The 20,742-nt window shown below is 39.4% G+C and overlaps 1 protein-coding gene across 1 annotated transcript in view; it reads right to left on the reverse strand.

Moving 5' to 3' along the window:
- Positions 1–8,597: 8,597 nt before the first annotated feature.
- LOC134653166 (unconventional myosin IC) overlaps positions 8,598–20,742 on the reverse strand; it is a 54,750-nt gene continuing 42,605 nt past the window's right edge. Inside the window, exons 9-22 of the mRNA XM_063508515.1 lie at positions 20,316–20,485; positions 16,999–17,153; positions 16,185–16,325; positions 15,469–15,610; positions 15,058–15,175; positions 14,567–14,680; positions 13,984–14,225; positions 13,492–13,648; positions 12,987–13,099; positions 12,146–12,273; positions 11,053–11,271; positions 9,891–9,991; positions 9,469–9,571; positions 8,598–8,641 (exon numbers count right to left, since the gene is read on the reverse strand). Coding sequence (XP_063364585.1) covers positions 8,627–8,641; positions 9,469–9,571; positions 9,891–9,991; positions 11,053–11,271; positions 12,146–12,273; positions 12,987–13,099; positions 13,492–13,648; positions 13,984–14,225; positions 14,567–14,680; positions 15,058–15,175; positions 15,469–15,610; positions 16,185–16,325; positions 16,999–17,153; positions 20,316–20,485 — 1,918 coding nt within the window. The 3' untranslated portion in view covers positions 8,598–8,626. The remainder of the gene's footprint in view (positions 8,642–9,468; positions 9,572–9,890; positions 9,992–11,052; positions 11,272–12,145; positions 12,274–12,986; positions 13,100–13,491; positions 13,649–13,983; positions 14,226–14,566; positions 14,681–15,057; positions 15,176–15,468; positions 15,611–16,184; positions 16,326–16,998; positions 17,154–20,315; positions 20,486–20,742) is intronic.

Here is a 20,742-nt window from a genome sequence, read left to right on the forward strand (position 1 = left end):
CAGATCAGATACCGGGCATCATACGGCGAGGAAGCCAAGGAGGCCTTCAAGCAGGACTCTTCCAACCAGTCCGATGCGTCCTTCAAGAGCGAGCCCTATAAGGAGCAACCCCAGCCCGACACCGCGCCGCCCGTCAAATAGTACACGGAGCACTACTACGGACATTATGGATAGGCTCATGGTGCTGTCATAGAGAAAAAAATACATAGAGTGCTCACTCCATACATCAGTTTTAGTACCAAAAAGACTATTAGCATCTAGCATCGGAACTATCAGTACTGCTACTTGACAATAGATGTAGCCACCGACCGGAAAGTCTTATGCTGTTGAGATAAGACTTTCCGGTCGGTGCTACATCTATTGTCAAGTAGCAGTACTGATAGTTCCGCTACTCGATGCTAGATGTATGACACTGAAATTAATAGTCTGAACTGATGTATGGAGTGAGCACTCTATGTATTTTTTTCTCTATGGTGCTGTGTAGCTATATACGAGGCCGGGCATCACACGCATGTGAACTTGTAAGACGCATACGTGCTTACGGATTCCGATTTGCGTTTGCAATCGTGCGTAGTCATAGCCTCCTAAAGCTTTGGATTCCTCCGAAAACGGTGCCGTCATATTACGGCCGCTATATAGCGTTGACTGACGTCACTAGAACGTTGTCTATGTAAACAAGATGGCGCGGTTTCCTAGACGGCGTTACGTTACGTTGATTGTCAACGTAACGTAAGATGACGGCCGTCATGACGGTGTCGATAGTTTCGTGAACGTTTTATTAGATAGCGGTGACGCCATTTTGAATAAATGACACGAGATTTGAATAAATGATTCCGTACTAAGATTATTTTCCTCTTCTGATGATATTTCATCCTCCAAATAAATTATAGATGATCAAGCAAATCTTGTCAGTAGGAAAAGGCGCGAAATTCAAAATTTCTATGGGACGTTATCCCATCGCGCCTACATTTTTCAAATTTGCCGCTTTGACCTTGTTATGACGGTGTGTTATGACGCCGTGGTACTTTCCACATGTCGCCACTGTAAAGACGGCCGTCTTTTGCTGCCGCTATATGACGGCACCGTTTTCGGAGGAATCCATCAGCTTAAGGCCCAAGGTCCTACCTATAGTACCTATTCAGTTCGATGTAATTAAAATCATGTTCAATTGGAACAGAGTCGCTTTTCCTTTGTTTCGTTCAATTTTCAAACGACGGAAAATCAACTCTATTTCCTAAAATTTTGGTTCAATTTTCAGTGGCAAATTTTGGATGTTTCGTTTGTATGGCTGGGATAGAATCCCGAGAACTTGGCCTCAGCCGTACTATCGGAGTTATGCTCTCGTGTTATGGAACAGACATACAAATACATATATATATGTCTGGGGCCCGTTTCTCAAAAGCTTGCAACTTGTAATACAAGTGGAAGTCCCTTTCTAACAAAAGCTGTCAAAAAGTGACATCCGCTTGTATTACAAGTTACAAGCTTTTGATAAACAGGCCACTGGTGTTGTTTTTCGTTGCGAGAAATTACAATGCCAAAAACATCACTCTTAACCGCGTCTCATAAGTATGAAATATAATTATTATCGATTGGAATCGCATGCACGTTAGGACCCTTACGGGCTTGAAATAATTAAGGATGTAGTGTCATGCCCGGTTGAGGATTTAACTTATTGTGGTGGTGTCTAGTGGTTCTGAATTGTGGATTTTGAAGGTTCGGTCTGTAGTGGTTGATGCATTTGTGTTCATACGAACCGTTTGTGCCTGTCGGCATCTACAGGATCTAGTTAAATCGGTCCCAATGTTTATTACAAATTATAATCGAGAACCAAAATTCAGTAATAAAATTTAACCAAAGTATCAGTTCTGGAGTACAGAGCTATGTATAAAAGTCGCAAATTGTGCATAAATATGTAAATACCGTCTCGGAGTATATGATTTTCAAAGTAGGAACATTTTTGTTCTTGTTTTTACCCTTAACTTATAGTACGCGAAATTTACATGTATAAATCGATGAATATATCAGTTAAAAGACGTATTAATATAATTCTGTGATTTTTTAGTGACCGATATCGGAATTGACCTATTTACGCCACGAGTCTGGGTATCGTGTAATCCTTCGTTAGTTTTAATTTAGTATATTAATAAAGGTCCTTATTATAATAAATTAGTTTTATTTTCTTACAAAGGACCCTGGACCCAAATGTAGTACGCATTTATAATATAAGTATGTAAGTAATATGTATATTACGGCGTGTCTACACGCGAATTTCTAGGTATACAGATTATGTAAAACGATAATGGGAAATCGCCTCAGATTACTGTACATTTATCGAATTTGGCGAGTCAGTTTATGTATTATTTTTATAAGAACATGTAAATAGTGCTTGAGTAGGTATCGTATTTAGGCTATTACGATGTTTCTGTTCCATTTGTATAAGAATCTTCCATGAAATGCGCGGTTTAAATGAATTATTGTTGTGAGGGGTAACTAAGGATTGTATTCCATCTGTCCAATGCATTGACATAGATATCTAAGGACTGGCTTTACGGGCAATAATAATGAGGCATGACATGGGCCAGTACAGCGGTGTGAAACCGCTACAACCCGATTGGTTGATGAGTTCGCATCACGCGCACGAATGGTTGACGAGTTCGCATTACGCGCGCTATTGGTCGCAACTAGTCGCGTTAGACTGCACGATTGGCTGGAATTCGTGAGTAACACCGCTGAACTAGTACCATTTTTAGTGCCCCATTAGCGCGTCCTTAGATATTATACGTCAATGGTGGAATGCGTATTTGCGTCTCACATTTTTCTCAATGAGAGAGTTCTTACTCTCTCATGCTATGCACATGCACATGCGCTATGCACATTGGACAAAGAAATTGGACAGGTGGAAGACCACCCTTAAGATAAAAAGTTTATAAGTAACTCTGTATTTGACAATTTTGTCGAATTAGTCTTTGTTATTGTTTTGATACAAATTGTGCTTGCATTTTGGCAATTTGACACTTTCATTGTGTGCTTGACTTTGACTGTGTTGTATATTTTCGTATTATAAGTCAATTCTGCTTTAGGACGCGTTATTGAAGATGTGGTAGGCTGATTCTAGAGTTGCGTTCTGATGCATTATTTTAAGCACACTCCACACTCGTGCGCGAAACGCGGCGCGAAACTGCGAACGCGAATGTGGAGTCTATTTTGCAGATGTGCGAACTTAACTCTACACTCGCGTTCGCGGCTTCGCGCCGCGTTTCGCGCACTAGTGTGGCGGGGGCTTTACAGTAAATAAATTCACAACGAAAACCTGCTTTTGACAGTCATCGCCTTTTATAACCTAAAAAGCAATCAAGCAAATTTTTTTCTCCTACGATTGAAAATCAAAGAAATATACGCTCGTGGACGGAATAGTCCCTATGATGGAATTAGCCACATTGACCTTAGGTTATTATTACTAATGTACTAATTTGACAGCTGGCAACCGCAAAGATCCGGGTTTTGATATTCTTAACCTTTTGGACGCCAATGACCGATATATCCGCACCGTAGGTTCAACGCCAAAGACCGATTAATCGGTCACATACCACAGAGCAACATAGACATACGTGCATATACATAAAGTTCAACTTCAGTTTTGACACTTCAATGATGTGGCGTCTGAGTGACAGCTTTTGTGTTTGACACGGCGTGGAAAAGGTTAACCCATTCATGGCCACGAACCGCCGAGCGTACACAATACGCCAGGCCACCATACAAATCGTTTTTAGCTAAAACGCATGACTCAGCTTATGGGTCTCGAGCCTGGCGCGAACGGTAAATAAATCGCCGCTTATGAAGCCGGCCAGTTGGACAGCATTATGCAACATTTTTACTAACCACCGATTTTCTGTGCCTATCAAAAAAGAAACTAATTATTGCAGTTTGTAGGAGTGAATATTTTTACTTTCTACAAGCGTTTAATGTCTGACCAAGCTAAGTTGGTAGCAAATTTTATAGCCCAGCCTGTGCAAGTGTTAATTTAAACGTTTAAACGTAATATTTGTCACAAACTATTTGTTATACAATACATATTAGTTAGTCGTGACTGTTTCAACCGCCTTGTTCTATATTGAAACGAAAAAAAAATTAACTTTAACATCATTGTTAGTAGGTAATTGCCTAAGATACAATACAACGATCACCAAATATTATGACATAAAAGTACAGTGGGAAAAATCCTCGTTGCCTTACCCCTCATACAAAACAAAATATTATTATACTACGGCTTGGTTCCTACAAATTGTTGCTTACCATCATCCAAACAGTAATCAGTTGTAAAATGGTACAATATCAAACAGCTTCAACATGAAATAAGCTTTAAAACCAGCCAATAAAGTTTATTTTAGCCTGCTACGGAAACATTAGCAGTTTTTACAAGTAGCGCCAGGCCACGGTGACCCATACCTTGAGCCCTGTCAATAACTTCTGAAATATATATATTTTTTGTATTTTTTCAATATAGATTTTTCTGTTTGCTTGCATCGCATTATGTATCTAGAATTTCAGTATATTTACTATATTGCACTGATAGTAAACCGAACTTGAATATTCGAGACCCTGTTTTCATTATAAAAAACGTGTTTATAATTTTTATCCTAATATGCCTTATAGAAATGATTGTTAGCTTATATGTTACTTACGTTATTACATCAAATTACGTTTCGTTTAAGTTTAAATCAGAATTTATTCAGGACTCACATGTGAGTCACTGGCCCTGCGGAACTGTTTGAGCATGACCCATACGCTGAGTCGCTGGCCCTGAATGGGTTAATAGGTCTCTTCGGCTAACTGCATAGGTAACTGCTCTTACTTTCTATACATCTCGCTTGCACTAATATGCTAGTACGAGCGAAATGCAAATAAATTAAGTTACGTAGACGTGAGCGAATATGTGACGTTATCTATGAAAAGGGACCTTATTGTCGATGGCGCTTCTTGTCGGTAAAAAAGGCGCGAAATTCAAATTTTCTATGGGACGATATCCCTTCGCGCCTACATTTTTCAAATTTGCCGACTTTTTCTACACCTTTGGCATAAAAATCAACAGCCGTGTTCATAGCGATGTGACGAGTCCACTTTTTTTCAATTCGAATCATTCGAATTGATTCGGCCGCTGATTCGAATTCAAAATCGAGTTGACTCGACTCGACGATTCGCGTGGTTCGCGACAAGGTCACAGGGACAGGCGCGGAGCGAGTTGAGACGGCGAGTTACGCGGCAGTTGTTGTAAAAAGAACCTTCAGGGCACGGAATTAAGGTTTATTTTTGAATGGCCATACTAGCAGTGAACTCGAGTTGGGATACTTGGAATGGCGAATCAAGCGACAGTTGTTGTAAAATGAACCTTCGGGTCACGGAATTAAGGTTTATTTTTGAATGGTCATAGTACCAACTCGAGTTGAGACGGCGAATCGAGCGGCAGTTGTTGTAAAAAGAGCCTTCGGGCTACAGTATTAAGGTTTATTTTTGAATGGCCTTAGTAGCAGTGTGATAGCGTTGACTCGGCTCGGCGAGTTGTTCGCCGAGTTAGCTAGTGGTCGAGTTGATTCGAATTGCCCATAGTCTTGATTCGAATTAACTCATCTGTAGGCTGATTCGAATTATTCGAATCAGATAACTCGACTCGCCCATCGCTGTGTTCATACTCAGTCCCTGTCAGTGACGTAAATTCACGTTTAGATGTAAGACTCAAATTCGCAAACCATTTATTCATTAGATGCTACTTAATAGTAGGTATGACAATAAACAGTTACATTATATCGCGCTCTAAAATCAGCCCAACACTTGAAAATAATACTTGTACTATATAGCTGTAAGATATCTATATTAAATAATCCGGAGTTTGGGAGAAACACATCAGTGTTGTTTTATACCTGTTATGAGCGTGGTTAATTAAGTATTTAGGAATGCAACGTTAGTTTACTGGGATACTATACTCTGTCACACCCACTTTGTCAGTAGAAAAAGGCGCGAAATTCATATTTTCTATGGGACAACGCAATATACGTAAGAGTGGGGTATGTTTTTTAGCTTATACACTTGAAATCTTCACTTGAATACATGTTTTATGTACAGTTAGCAGCAAAAGTACCTACGCAGGCTCTAAATGATCTACCTATTACCTAATCCTTATTTTTGAGTACTTTGTTTGGCTATTTTTGATGCTTACTGGATACCAGTAGGTACCTAGTTGTCATTTCTTGAAGAGATCCGAGCCAGTTATTAGTGTTATTATGTTTTTAGTATTCTTGATAAAATAACTCATTTCTGGCAATTATATGACGTTACCGATGTTGTATTCATAGTTTTTTTTTAAATGTATTTTGTAAGACTGAAAATGAAATTGTAAGGATGTTTGTCGCCGAAACTCTGGATTGTTATAACATAAACTGTATAAATGTAACATTTTTTTAATAAAATTGATTGAAATGTTTTACTATCTTGTTTTCATTCGAAAATTTGAATTTAGTTACAGGGGAATAGGGTACAGGTAAAACTTGCCTAAAGGGCCTTTTTCTATGAACATATAAGCTGTCATATATAGCGTTTTTGTAAACTGTATACTAACACCGTATGCAAACACTAGGCAGCTCTGACCATTTCGATTAGGCGCGAAAAATGACATTGACATAGATACGTATCATGTATGTCACATACCTATAGCACTTTCGTTAGAAATTGTAATTAAATAAAGTTGACCGATGAATATAGAACCACAACACTAGGGATACCTAGTACTTAATAATCAATTACCTATCCTCTATCAGATACAAAATAGGTAACTTTAAATAAAAGACGAATTTATCAAAATACATTTATTTACTCAAATGACTGTTAAGGCACTCGCTTAAATCTCCAAGGCACATTTTCGCATGTATTCAACTATGGCTAAAATGATGAAGTGAAACCGACACACACGGGCATAGACACAAGCGGTAGAAGTAGATACAGTTACGTACTTACACCAGTACCTAATATCGATCGATATAACTTTGTATACGAGTGTAAAATAGATACCTTTAACTCCTTTAAGTGTGTGTAGGTTCTAGTTCTTGTTTTTAATACACGTGCGGAAAGAATTTAAAGTGCCAGTTAGTAGAAAGTATGATTGACTACAAGATAGATAGGCACCTTCGATTCAGCTTACATCTCAACAGAGCAAAATGTATCATACAAATTAGGGTTTAAAACTGAATTTTAATTGCAAATAAATATGTAACAATGCAAAAAATCCTAATCTTTTGACACATTTTGCGATCCTTACGTACCTAGTTTATGGCATACAAAAAGTTAACTTAAGTACTTTGTACGTAGATTTATAAAATTATCTCACTATTAAATATAAATATTTATTAACATTAAATATGTTAGGAATTACCTCCATACAAAAAACTTCATTCGTATAATAACATAACAGAAAAAAAACATTAGGAAGAGTATAAAGTATAATTAAATTAAGGAAAGTTTACACTCGGCGAGTGACTGGCTTAAAACCACGGGTGTGATGAAAATACTTATTAAGGTACCTATAATACTTAAAAAAGGATTTTCTGACCGAGTTGCCATAGCAACTAGGCCGAATGATCCTATTGATATTGATGTCGATGAGTGTTTCCTATAAATTCCTTTTTAGAACACCGTTTCTGATAACTCTTCTAAAAAGAGGAAGGAAAGATTTCTCAACATTATTTGTGGTACATATTTGTTTTGACTTTTTAGGGTTCCGTACCCAAAGGGTAAAAACGGGACCCTATTACTAAGACTCCGCTGTCCGTCCGTCCGTCCGTCCGTCTGTCACCAGGCTGTATCTCACGAACCGTGATAGCTAGACAGTTGAAATTTTCACAGATGATGTATTTCTGTTGCCGCTGTAACAACAAATACTAAAAACAGAATAAAATAAAGATTTAAGTGGGGCTCCCATACAACAAACGTGATTTTTGACCGAAGTTAGCAACGTCGGGCGGGGTCAGTACTTGGATGGGTGACCGTTTTTTTTGCTTGTTTTGCTCTATTTTTTGTTGATGGTGCGGAACCCTCCGTGCGCGAGTCCGACTCGCACTTGGCCGGTTTTTAGTTTTGCATAGACCAAAAGTCTATTAGTCACTTGCATAATGTAAAATTGTAAACCGTGTGTAAACCTGCCATAAAAAATATTTTCAAAACTGATTATAAATATATACACAATAAAAAGTATTTTATACATAAAAGGTTTCATAATAATAATAATTATATGACTTTGTATTGTATCAACAGATATCAGTAATCATGTTTTTTTTCTTATAGGTATCCAGGAAAAATATTTACCTACTACATTTTACTTAGATTTTACTTGAATACAAATGGCCCTGCCATATTTCATAAAAAGGCACTTTCGGATGACTGATTTTGCAAATGTTTAGATAAATTACTCGTTTGTTCTAATTTCGACTTTTCTCTCCAACACTAAGGTTCACTTTCAAGATATAGGAATTTAAAAGTCGGTTTAGATGTTTAGATGATAAATAAATTATGGATCGATGAAAATATGAATAAGAGGAAGAGGTGTCGCTCTCAATAATCTCAATACTGGTCGGTGCGTTTAGGGAGTGGCCACCTGTGAACAAAATTAACGTAAAATATAGAATTATAAATCACATAAGCATGATATACTGACTGCCCCCCAAGGTGCTCTTACTATTATAATTGAATCTTTAGTTAGCTACTAATACTAACTTAGTGCTTTAATATTCTATGCTATTTTGTCAAACAGAAAAATATAGGCTCATGCTAAAACAAACGTATCTACATTGTTAAATGATTATTGTACACAAGTCCTCACTAGATGTCGCTACTTCGCTAGTAATATTGCGCACATTAGCAAATCTACTAGTTTTCGATTATTTATTTGTTTATAGTATATATTATCTTTATTGCACAAAAGGAAAATTTATCGTACAAAAGGCGAACAATGCCAAAAGGTTCGAATTCGCGATAGGATACTGTGTAGGGTGACTACATAATAGTCACCCTATACAGGTAGTTATTGGCCACTAATACAGTACATTACCTAATTGGCCACTCTTAACAATAAGGCAATTCGCTTGTTTCTTTCTGATTTGTTAGGAAGGGCCAGTTACCTACTATAGCAGTCAGAGTCACAGCAAAGAGTATAGTTTTCATAGAGAGTTACTGTCATGGTAAATTATGTAGCCACAGTAAATACACCGCCATCTTTTGACAGAAGATTAAAACTTAGAACGCCATTTGACTTTGATCCTTATTCTTTCACTGATAAGTGTTAATTTGTAATTATATTGAAATGAACGCCATCTAGGCGAGAATAGGCCAAAGGTATGGTGCGCCATCTTTCGAAAAGATACTCATTGGTCACAGTATACATAGTGGTTTGTTTGTATATGGTGGATACTCAGTACAACTCACCACGAGCAGGTTGCCGCTCTTGGCGCGCTGGATGGCGGGCTGCGGCCCGTTGATCACCTCGATGGTGCCGCCCTGCTTGCCGTTCACCAGGTTGTGCGCGATGCTGCACAATATGACATATTTTAGTACATAGGCTGAATTTATAAAAAAACAGTATCCCTAGAGCCCCCTCCACACTCGTGCGCAAATCCGCGAACGCGAGTGTGGAGTCGATTTTCGCAGACAGCGAAATCGACTCCACACTTGCGTTCGCGGCTTCGCGCCGCGATTCACGCACATAGTCTGGAGGGGGCTTAATAAAACGCTTTGGATATTTTGACAACATGCATAGATATGGTCCTTAGAACCGGATGAACATTGAACATAAGTGGATTCGGTCTAACTTTTGAGAGAGTTTAAGCACTAGTTGTGTAGCAACTTACGTCCTAGTGTCAACAATTTCGATGAGCTCGGGCTTCTTGGTGTAGTCGGTGACGATGGTCAGCGCCTCGATCAGCTCCGGCACCGAGATGATCAGGTCACCCTGTCAAAGAAAAACATTTATGTTTTATGAGATTACTTTAAATAATTATTTAAAAAATATAATACGTGAGTAACCTGTGGTCATTGGGGCAGAAAGGTCTTCGAGTAGTGATTACAATTACAAAGAAGATGACACAAAGAAGAGTAGAAGACCTCCAACACGGTGGACCGATGATCTCAAGAAGATTGCAGGGAATCGCTGGAGAGGAGATCGCACGGCCAGTCATTTTGCAGATCGTTGGGGGAGACCGAAGTCCAGCAAATGTACATCATTCTGATAATAAGATAATGACGATAACGAATAAGAGTGATTATTATCATATTTTTTGAGCTTATTTTATCTTTGTTCAGCTCCTGCGGAATCTTGTTTAACACCAAGCTTTCAGTCTCGCTCATAGGTGACGAGGATCCTCAGTTTGTCGAGTGGCAGACGGTGTTTCAGCTTAAAATACCTCCGTTCAGAGTGAGAGGTGAGTAGTGCTTACCTTATCTTTCTTCAGCTCCTGCGGAATCTTGATCAACACCAAGCTATCCGTCTCATTGGTCACGATGACCCTCAACTTCTCAAGTGGCAGACAGTGTTTCAGCTCGAAGGTCTTCCGTTCAGAGTGAGAGGTGAGTAGTGCTTACCTTGTCTTTCTTCAGCTCCTGCGGAATCTTGATCAATACGAAACTATCCGTCTCATTGGTGATGACCCTCAGCTTGTCAAGTGGCAGACGGTGTTTGAGCTTAAAGTACCTCCGTTCAGAGTGAGAGGTAATTAGTGCTTACCTTGTCTTTCTTCAGCTCCTACGGAATCTTGATTAACACCAAGCTATCCGTCTCATTGGTCACGATGACCCTCAGTTTGTCAAGTGGCAGACGGTGTTTCAGCTCGAAGGTCTTCCGTTCAGAGTGAGAGGTGAGTAGTGCTTACCTTATCTTTCTTCAGCTCCTGCGGAATCTTGATCAATACCAAGCTATCCGTCTTATTGGTGACGATGACCCTCAGTTTGTCGAGTGGCAGTCGGTGTTTGAGCTTAAAGTACCTCCGTTCAGAGTGAGAGGTGAGTAGTGCTTACCTTATCTTTCTTCAGCTCCTGCGGAATCTTGATCAACACCAAGCTATCCGTCTCATTAGTCACGATGACCCTCAACTTGTCAAGTGGCAGCCGGTGTTTCAGCTTGAAGGTCTTTCGTCCAGCGGCGTCGAGGACATACAATGCCTTGTCGGAGGCGAGAAGTGCGCGCTCGCGGGGCTTGTAGCCTCGCCGGTCGTATTTTATGGCTTCGCTGGAATACTGAAAAGTAAACATCGTATGACATCGCTGAAAGTGCAAACGAGAAATATTTACAAATTAGCATTTCTAAAGCCTTCCATATATATTTTTCTGACAAACGAAATAATGCCCTAGTCTTAATACTATTATAATAAGTTTTGTATAGGTTAAGTTTGAAAAGAAATAAAGGAAATAAGTATAGGTCATGTTGGGTAAAGGGAACATAGATTATTTTGCTGGGTTCAATAGGAACCGCTAAGATAAGGTACATAACTACATAATGACCGTCGTCGCCAGAGGGTGGCAGGGGGTCAGCGGCCTAGAGAAAAAAACCGGCCAAGTGCGAGTCGGACTCGCGCACGGAGGGTTCCGCACCATCAACAAAAAATAGAGCAAAACAAGCAAAAAAACGGTCACCCATCCAAGTACTGACCCCGCCCGACGTTGCTTAACTTCGGTCAAAAATCACGTTTGTTGTATGGGAGCCCCACTTAAATCTTTATTTTATTCTGTTTTTAGTATTTGTTGTTATAGCGGCAACAGAAATACATCATCTGTGAAAATTTCAACTGTCTAGCTATCACGGTTCGTGAGATACAGCCTGGTGACAGACAGACGGACGGACGGACGGACGGACGGACGGACGGACGGACGGATGGACGGACGGACGGACGGACGGACGGACAGCGGAGTCTTAGTAATAGGGTCCCGTTTTTACCCTTTGGGTACGGAACCCTAAAAATGAATGCTCTTCCCCTACCCTTGGCCACCGACCATATCAACCACATATCAACGTCCTTCCCCCTAGCCCATCAGCTGGCGACGCCCATGCGCCCCAGCAAAAAATGGATCCTACCGGAATATATACAAGACAAGTATATATGCAAGTACGTACGATGAGCTTCTCGCCCGTGGGCCAGGCAGCGGAGGCCATGAACGTTCCGCGCAGAACTTGCAGCTCGTTGCTGAGACGGTCCACCACGAAGCGATTGCTTACGCTGGCTGGGTAGCTGTTCTTCTTGCCTGTTACATTCGAACACGGTTCAGGGAACTCCTTAAATCTTATAGATAAGGTTGGGGAATGATGGGGATGGGCAAGAGAAACACTTGTATTCGCTACGTGCACGACTGGTGCTGCCCTCATTTACCTACTCGGACTTTCTACGTTAAATCTTATGGAGTAAAATTATAGGTGAACCAGGATCTATTGAGGGTGCGCCATGTTGCGGAATTTCACTGGAACTAATTTTTTCATACTACACTGAATTGTCACCCCATACATGAGAATAACAGCGCCCTCTTGACAATTATCATATATTACTGGTCAGGCTATAGTACAAGCGGCTGCCGCTAGTACTAATATCGGACATTCCATAAGATTACCTGTGTTTGTGACGATCAGCGCCACTTCCCCCTCCACCGAGTTCGCACGTTGCCAATAGGGAATCCTCATACCTTTTCTCTTACCTTATATTCATCTGGAATTGCTAATGTAAAACTAGAACGGAACTCACGACAGTTTACGTTCGATTAATTGTTTTCTTAATAGTTTACGTTGCTAAGGAATTTTATTTAATAAACGTAGTTGAGATACAATGGAGCTGATTATGATGACTAAGTAACTAATTTTAACAGTACTAACATTTTTTTAGAAGATAGTAAACCTTATTGCAAAGACATAAGGTCCATCAATGGACACTTAAGAGTGTTGCTGTAGTACCTGGATACCAACTCACCCTTGAACATCTTCTCGGCGAGAACCTTGAGCTCGAACTGCTTCTTGTTCTCTGGCGACAGCGCCAGGCGGTACTTGCGGGAGAGAAGTGCTCGGTGCAACCTCTGCAGCTCTCTGAAATATATGCAATAGTATACTTATGATTTAAGCCTAGACTATCGCTATGATTTTTCTAGCTGGGGTGGAGCATGGACCCTTTAAATCCGCAGTAACTTCCTTCAATAGTGTGGTGTTCCTCGGACAGAATTTCAGACCAACTAGTCCGTCCTTCCAAGATCCTGGCATAAAAATTTGACTGTCTGATATCTGCCTTCGCAGGATTTTGGATCTTTTTAGGCATATTGCTAGAAAGGATAGCAAAAACTTCGAACAACTGATGGATAAATACTGAGAAATTGAGCGTGATGGAAGAGTGCATGTGCATGGATGACGAACACCGATCAGATCGATCGAATTTGTGTAATTTTGTAGTACAAAGAGAGTAAGGGATAGAGGAAGGGCTTTACTTGGAGGCCTCCTGGCATGTAGCGGGAGGGACGGGCCAGCTGAGGTCCAGGATCTTGGTGGGTAGTCTGGTGGAGAGTCGCTTCAGCCAGTGGACCTTCGCGATCCCCAAGAACCGGCGGTTCTCCGGCGTCTCGGGGCCGTTGCGGGTGATGAAGCCTGGAAATTGTAAAAAGTAAAGAAGGCATATTGAAACGGTGATTTTTTGTTGGTTTGATTCCACACACCAGTACTCGTACTATGTCTGTAGAAGAACGAACATCTTTGATGAAAGTACTTTATTATTATAAAACATCCATAAGTCTTTATCCTTCCAGCTAGCAGTCGGCCACCTTCCCTACTCCTGAATGACGATGGTGGCTGCCCTCATCTTCAGGTACTTACTGCTTGCGTTGCTAGAAGATATGGAGGTAATGATTACCGCAGGAGCTTTGTATAAAACCATGCCAGAATTTTGATCAATTCAGTCAAGAATTAAGCAGTAAATAAAGTACCTTTGATGAAAGCCCTGATGACTTCAGCAGCCTTCTTTCTCCTAGCCAGCAATCTCTGCGCCAGGAACCGCCGCACCCACTTCTGGATGATAATGGCGGCCGCCCTCATCTTCAGGTACTGCTTGCGCTGCCAGTAGCCGCGCCAACGGCTCTGGATGATGGTTGCGATGTCGTTCTTCTTGATCTGATAGGCGTCTTCGGTCTCGAAGAGCGTTTTGGGGAAGCGGATGAAGATTTTTGTGCTGGTGAAGAGATTTGAGAAATTTAAATAGTTACCTAAGTAAAATAAACATGTATATATCTTTTAAGACGGTATCCTATTGTATCCTCTCTAAAAGCATCGGCTCTATATATCTCTTACTTTACTATTTTAACGGCGAACGCGGTGGACTGACCTATGTAACAAAGTTCTTAGAATGGCGCGACCGTTCGTTACTGGCGGCCTAGCCAAGCTGACAATCGCTATCGCTTCGACAATGAAACGCTTTGTGTCTACTACTATCGCTCTTCCATATTAGTGCGACAGTGACAGTTGCGTTTCGATCGCTACGGGGCGTAAGTGATTGGCACGTTGGCTACTTACTTGCCCATCCTGTACTCCTCGCGTTCGTAGTTCATGACTTCAACGAGCTTGCGCACACCGTCGCTTGCGGGTCCGCGCCACACCGGCCACGTCTCTGCGCACAGGCACTTGTACCTAAACAAAGAAATCAGCTACAAATGTGTCCAGGAAAACTTGTCAGGTGATTACTAAGATTAACATAATGGCCCTAAACATTTCTAGACCAAGGTGCACTCCTCTATCAGAGGTCTTTATCAGATTTGACCAATTCTTGTGAGAGTTCTTGAGAAAACCAGTCGTCGAGAGATTCTAAATTAATGATGTTGAAGGTCATAATAGCAAGTTTAAATGATAACAAAAATACTAAAGTCATTCTCTGGGTGGTATTGGAAATAGCCGAGTTTCCCTACCTATCGTCGTATTCCTTTCTTGGAAAATAAAAAATTCAAAATCGAAATTATACAAGGGACCACTTTTGGTTTGTGCCGGTGAAGTCGGTAACATTTGATTACCTCTCGAGGAAGGCCTCATAAGTGCGCCTGTAGGCGAAGCCGGCGCGTCGCACGCGCAGGTTCTCCATCAAACCGAGGTACTTCACTTGGTGAGAGATCAGCTTGTCGTCCATTTGCACTGTGAACAAAAACAAGAAGTTGTGACGTCTTCCTTTAAATTTGCGTGAGATTTTTCATTTTAACATTCCTCTCAAGTGTTAATAAATCTAGTAGGAGTTGTACCATTTTTCATGGCACAACCAGGGCTCAATCGGACTCCCCCTCCTTTCGATCTCGAGAGAAAGGAGTGTGTTGGAGACAGTGGTAGGAGGAGATGACCCAAACTACCCAAAACCGAAGCAAGAGGAACAATATTATCCAAGCTCTACTCTGGACAAGACTGTATGATGGATAGGAAGAAGAATTTCTTACTAGGCTTTTTGAAGTCATTGGGCTTGATGCAGCGGATATAAGAAGGCTCCTTGCTGCTGAGGATCTTGATGAGGTCGTTTAGGGAGTTCTTGAACTGCGTGATGGCAGTCTCGGGCCGCTTCTTGCTAGTCAGGTTGGAGTCCTGTTGGTGCAAATATACGAATTAGAGAGGAATAGCCTTAGTTAAAATTATTTATTTACTGTTTTGGTACTTTTGTGTTTTTAAATAAATATTTGTTTCTCTAACGGTGCTCGAATGTGTAACTTATGCCTTTTGTAATAAACTTTACGAACGGTACCTAATTATTAAAACGACATAAGGTCCAAAGACAGACTGTTAAAGAGTGTTGCTGTTAGTACCTAAACGATTACATTTTGATCGTCGTGCAGATAATTCTGCTATATTGCAGGTTGGACAATTAATTGTTTAGGATCCACATGACATTGATAATATGAAATAAGACAATGGGGTATGTTTTATCATTAATTTCATCTCCTAAAATTGAGGCTCAAAAATTATACAGGAGTGCTAGAAACCGACCAGGGCAAGTTTAACGCCTTCTTTGTTAATGAAATTGCAAGCCGAGGGGCTACCAGAAAACCCGAAATTCGCAAATTGCGTACTTTCTCTTTTACTCCAATGAAGGCGTAATTAGAGTGACCGAGATAAATGCCCGCAATTTGAATAGTATATAGCGGTGATAGTAGAAGTATACCTTGAAGCATTGTTCCACGATGGTGTTCCCGCTAGTAGCCATGAGGGCCTGAATATCTCGGAACAGAAGATCGTTGTTCTTTTCGAGGAAAGTGCTCACGCTGTACGTCACTTCACCCGCGTAGTGGACGATGCAGAATTCCTGTCAACATATACATGGATGAGTTTTATTATACTGGTTAAAAATCCTAAAACACAATAAACATTCCTAGAAATTTAGGTTGGTTTTAAACAATCAATCACCTCATAAACGCAATTTGTCATATCCAAAAATGTGATGCATATAAGGTCAAAGTGGCTAATTTCGTCATAGGGCTATTCCGTTCATTAGGGTTTTTCTCGAACAACGAACAAAATTGATAAATTCATCGACAAAACAGCGATTGTTTTTAGTGTCAGCAATGAAACGCAAATGGTTTTTTTCCTACGATTGAAATTCAAAGAAATATACGTTCGTGGATGGAATAGTCCCCATGACGAAATTAGCCCCATTGACCTTCACTACATAGTATAAAACAAAGTCGCTTTCCTGTCTGTCTGTATGCTTAGATCTTTAAAACTACGCAACGGATTTTGATGCGGTTTTTTTAATAGATAGAGTGATTCAAGAGGAAAGTTTATGTATAATTTGTTAACCCGTGCGAAGCCGGGGCGGGTCGCTAGTATGTCAATATGATTGGTAGAAAGCTAGAAAATGAAGGTAAGTAAGTTATAGCGTACACTACCTATACTTGCATTATAGTTTATTTTATAAGCGATCGTGCTATAGCACAGCGCATAAAAATTGTATGGAGTTGGTACAAAAGGAAACTTACATCTCGTCCCATCAGCTTCTGCGTCTTGGTGTCGACATTGCGATGACTCTTGTAGTGCTTGTGTTTGTCCAGACGCTGGTTCAGTTTCTCGAGTAAGCTAGCGTCCGAAGCATCTCCAGGCCGTAGGCACTCGTCGTCCAGGATTGAGATAATACCTGGTGAGTAAGACAATCGGCCTGTGTCACTATTTCTCTTAATAGTCGGAATTGCCTATGAAAGGAGTTAGTTCATAAGTAAGTAATAATGCAACCTTGCTGTTTTTGTAGCTATAAATTACGTAACGTGTTTATTGAATAAAACTTTAGTCTTTAAAAATCAGCATTCACTTGTTTAGTTGCTCCTCCAACTTCCCGCACCACATGGCGACCCTGCCACGTGAGGTAACGGGTTCGCGCGCCGCCGCGGTTGCGAAATTTAATCGCACAATAGCCGGGTTGTTTTATAAAATCGAACAATGTGCAATGTGTGTGAGGATTAGATTAATAAATAGTCAGAACTGAGAAACAAAGTTGCTTAGTGTTTGGTAACATTACGACAATCTAGTATCTCTACAGCAATTATTGAAACTTTCGCTAGAAGGCGTGCTAGTATGTCGTACCCGATATAAAAGTTAATTTTTATTTCTACTTTTATCTATATATATAAATGCAAGTGTCCTGACTGACTGACTGACTGACTGACTGACTGATTCATCAACGCAGAGCCGAAACTACAAAAGCTAGAAAGTTGAAATTTGCACACTAGGTTGCATTTATAAAGTGTACAAGAGATAAGAAGCGATTTTGAAAAATTCAACCCCTAAGAGGGTTAAAAAGGGGATGAAAGGTTGTATGGGGTTCAAGTTTTATTTTAAGCTAGGAATTTGAAACTTTGTAAAAATGTATTATATTATAAAACAAGAAAAGTAATTTCAGCGTTTTCGAAAATTCATCCCCCAAGGTGGTGAAAAAGGGGTTGAAAGTTTGTATGGAGATCAAATATTTTTGTGAGTGTGGGACTTGAAACTTTGTGTATGGGTATATTATTATAAGACAGGAAAAGTAATTTCAGCGTTTTTAAAAATTCATCCCTTAACAGGGTTAAAAAGGGGTTGAAAGTTTGAATCCATTACAAATGCTTTGAAACTTCTTAGAAAGGCATAATAGCCGATTACAAAAAAAAGTGATTGCGACGTTTTAGGAAATTCAACCCCTAAGGGGGTAAAAAAGGGGATGAAACTTTGTCTTCGGGTGCAAATTTTATTTTAAGCTAGGACCTTGAAACTTCGCAAAAAGGTATTAAATTAAAAAACAACAAAACTATTTTCAGCGTTTTTAAACATTCATCCCCCGAGGTGGTGAAAAAGGGGTTGAAAGTTTGTACGGAGATCAAATATTTTTGAGAGTGCGGGACTTGAATCTTTGTATAAAGGCATAATATTAGAAATCAAGAAAAGTAATTTCAGCGTTTTTAAAAATTCATCCCTTAAAAGGGTTAAAAAGGGGATGAAAGTTTGTATGGGGTTCAAGTTTTATTTTAAGCTAGGAATTTGAAACTTTGTAAAAATGTATTATATTAAAAAACAAGAAAAGTAATTTCAGCGTTTTCGAAAATTCATTCCCCAAGGTGGTGAAAAAGGGGTTGAAAGTTTGTATGGAGATCAAATATTTTTGTGAGTGTGGGACTTGAAACTTTGTATATGGGTATATTATTATAAGACAGGAAAAGTAATTTTAGCGTTTTTAAAAATTCATCCCTTAACAGGGTTAAAAAGGGGTTGAAAGTTTGAATCCATTACAAATGCTTTGAATCTTCTTAGAAAGGCATAATAGCCGATTACAAAAAAAAGTAATTGTAAAATTAAAATTAAAATTGTGTAGTGTAAAATTCAACCCCTAAGGGGGTAAAAAAGGGGATGAAACTTTGTCTTGGGGTGCAAATTTTATTTTAATCTAGGACCTTGAAACTTCGCAAAAAGGTATTAAATTAAAAAACAACAAAACTAATTTCAGCGTTTTTAAAAATTCATCCCCCGAGGTGGTGAAAAAGGGGTTGAAAGTTTGTACGGAGATCAAATATTTTTGAGAGTGCGGGACTTGAATCTTTGTATAAAGGCATAATATTAGATATCAAGAAAAGTAATTTCAGCGTTTAAAAAAAATTCTTCGCTTAAAAGGGTTAAAAGGGGTTGAAAGTATGTATAGGGTTTAAATTTTATTTTAAGCTACGAATTTGTAACTTCGTAAAAAGTTATTTAATTCAAAGAGAAGAAAACTCATGTCAGCGTTTTTCAAAATTCAACATTTAAGGTGGTGAAAAAGGCGTTAAAAATTTGTATGGAGGTCAAAAAATTTTTTAAGTGCGGGACTTGAATCTTTGTATAATGACATATTATTAGAATACGAGAAAAGTAATTTCAGATTTTTTAAAAATTAATCCCCTATAAGGGTCCAAAAGGGGTTGAAAGTTTGTATAGGGTTCAAATTTTATTTAAAGCTAGGAACTTGAAACTTCGTGAAAAGGTATTTTATTAAAAAAACAAGAAAACCTATTCAGCGTTTTTAAAAATTCATCCCCCGAGGAGGTGAAAAAGGGGTTGAAAGTTTGTATGGAGATCAAATATTTTTGAGAATGCGGGACTTAAATTTTTGTATTAAGCCATATTATTAGAACACAAGAAAACTAATTTCAGCGTTCTTAAAAAATCATCGCATAACAGGGTTAAAAAGGGGTTGAAAGTTTGTTTAGGTTACCTATAATTTATTATTTAAAGCTAGGAACTTGAAGCTTCGTAAAAAGGTATTTTATTAAGAGAAAAGAAAACTAATTTCAGAGTCTTTGATAATTCATCCCCCAATGTGGTGAAAAGGGGGTTGAAAATTTGTATGGAACCCAAATATTTATTTGAGTGCGGGACTTGAATCGTTGTATAAAGGCATATTATTAGAATACAAGAAAAGTAATTTTAGCGTTTTTAAAAATTCATCCCCTAACTAAAGGTTTAAACACTAAACTAAAGGTTTTAGGTTTTATTAAATAGTGGACTTGAAAATCTTCTGGGGGTTGAGAGAGATTATATCGAGAACATTATTTTATTCAGTTAGGGGCTTGAAACTTCGTAGCCAGGTTGTGAAAGACAAATCTCATGCGTTGTATAATAATTAACAAATGATTAACCATCCCTACTGCTATCTTTTGCTGCATAATGTTCCAAGCTAATGTAGAATTTATAACCACCAATATACAAATCCACGCGTACGAAGTCGCGGGCAACAGCTAGTGTTTATCATAAGTTAGAGGTGTCAACTCTCAAGGCTCTTGTGTATGCTGCAAGTTACCTTGATGCCGAGCCTCAATGAGGTCGCAGATGACAATGTTGTTGAAGTACACGACCGGCTCCCACTCGATACCCTCGCGCAGGTACTCCTCCTGCTCCTGCTTGAGCGTCAGCTGGATGAACAGCTGCTGCAGCTTTTCGTTGCAGTAGTTTATGCAGAACTGCTCGAAGCTGGAAGGAAAACAGGACTTATGAAATTTTTTGAAGCCATGTACATCGACATAGTAACTTGTCAAAACAAAGCTGCATGGTATGTTTATATTGTTTATTTTTCTAACACCTCTTGTTGTTTATAAAGGACCCAATTATGACACTGAAACATCGTATTCAAAATGGCAATAATTATTCAGTACTTTGTAATACAGCCTTGACCGTATTTGATAGTCCGGTATTCGGAGGATATAATATTACGTGGTAATATCTGATTT

This window comes from Cydia amplana, chromosome 12, assembly GCF_948474715.1.
Source record: "Cydia amplana chromosome 12, ilCydAmpl1.1, whole genome shotgun sequence".
In the NCBI taxonomy this organism is placed as follows: domain Eukaryota; kingdom Metazoa; phylum Arthropoda; class Insecta; order Lepidoptera; family Tortricidae; genus Cydia; species Cydia amplana.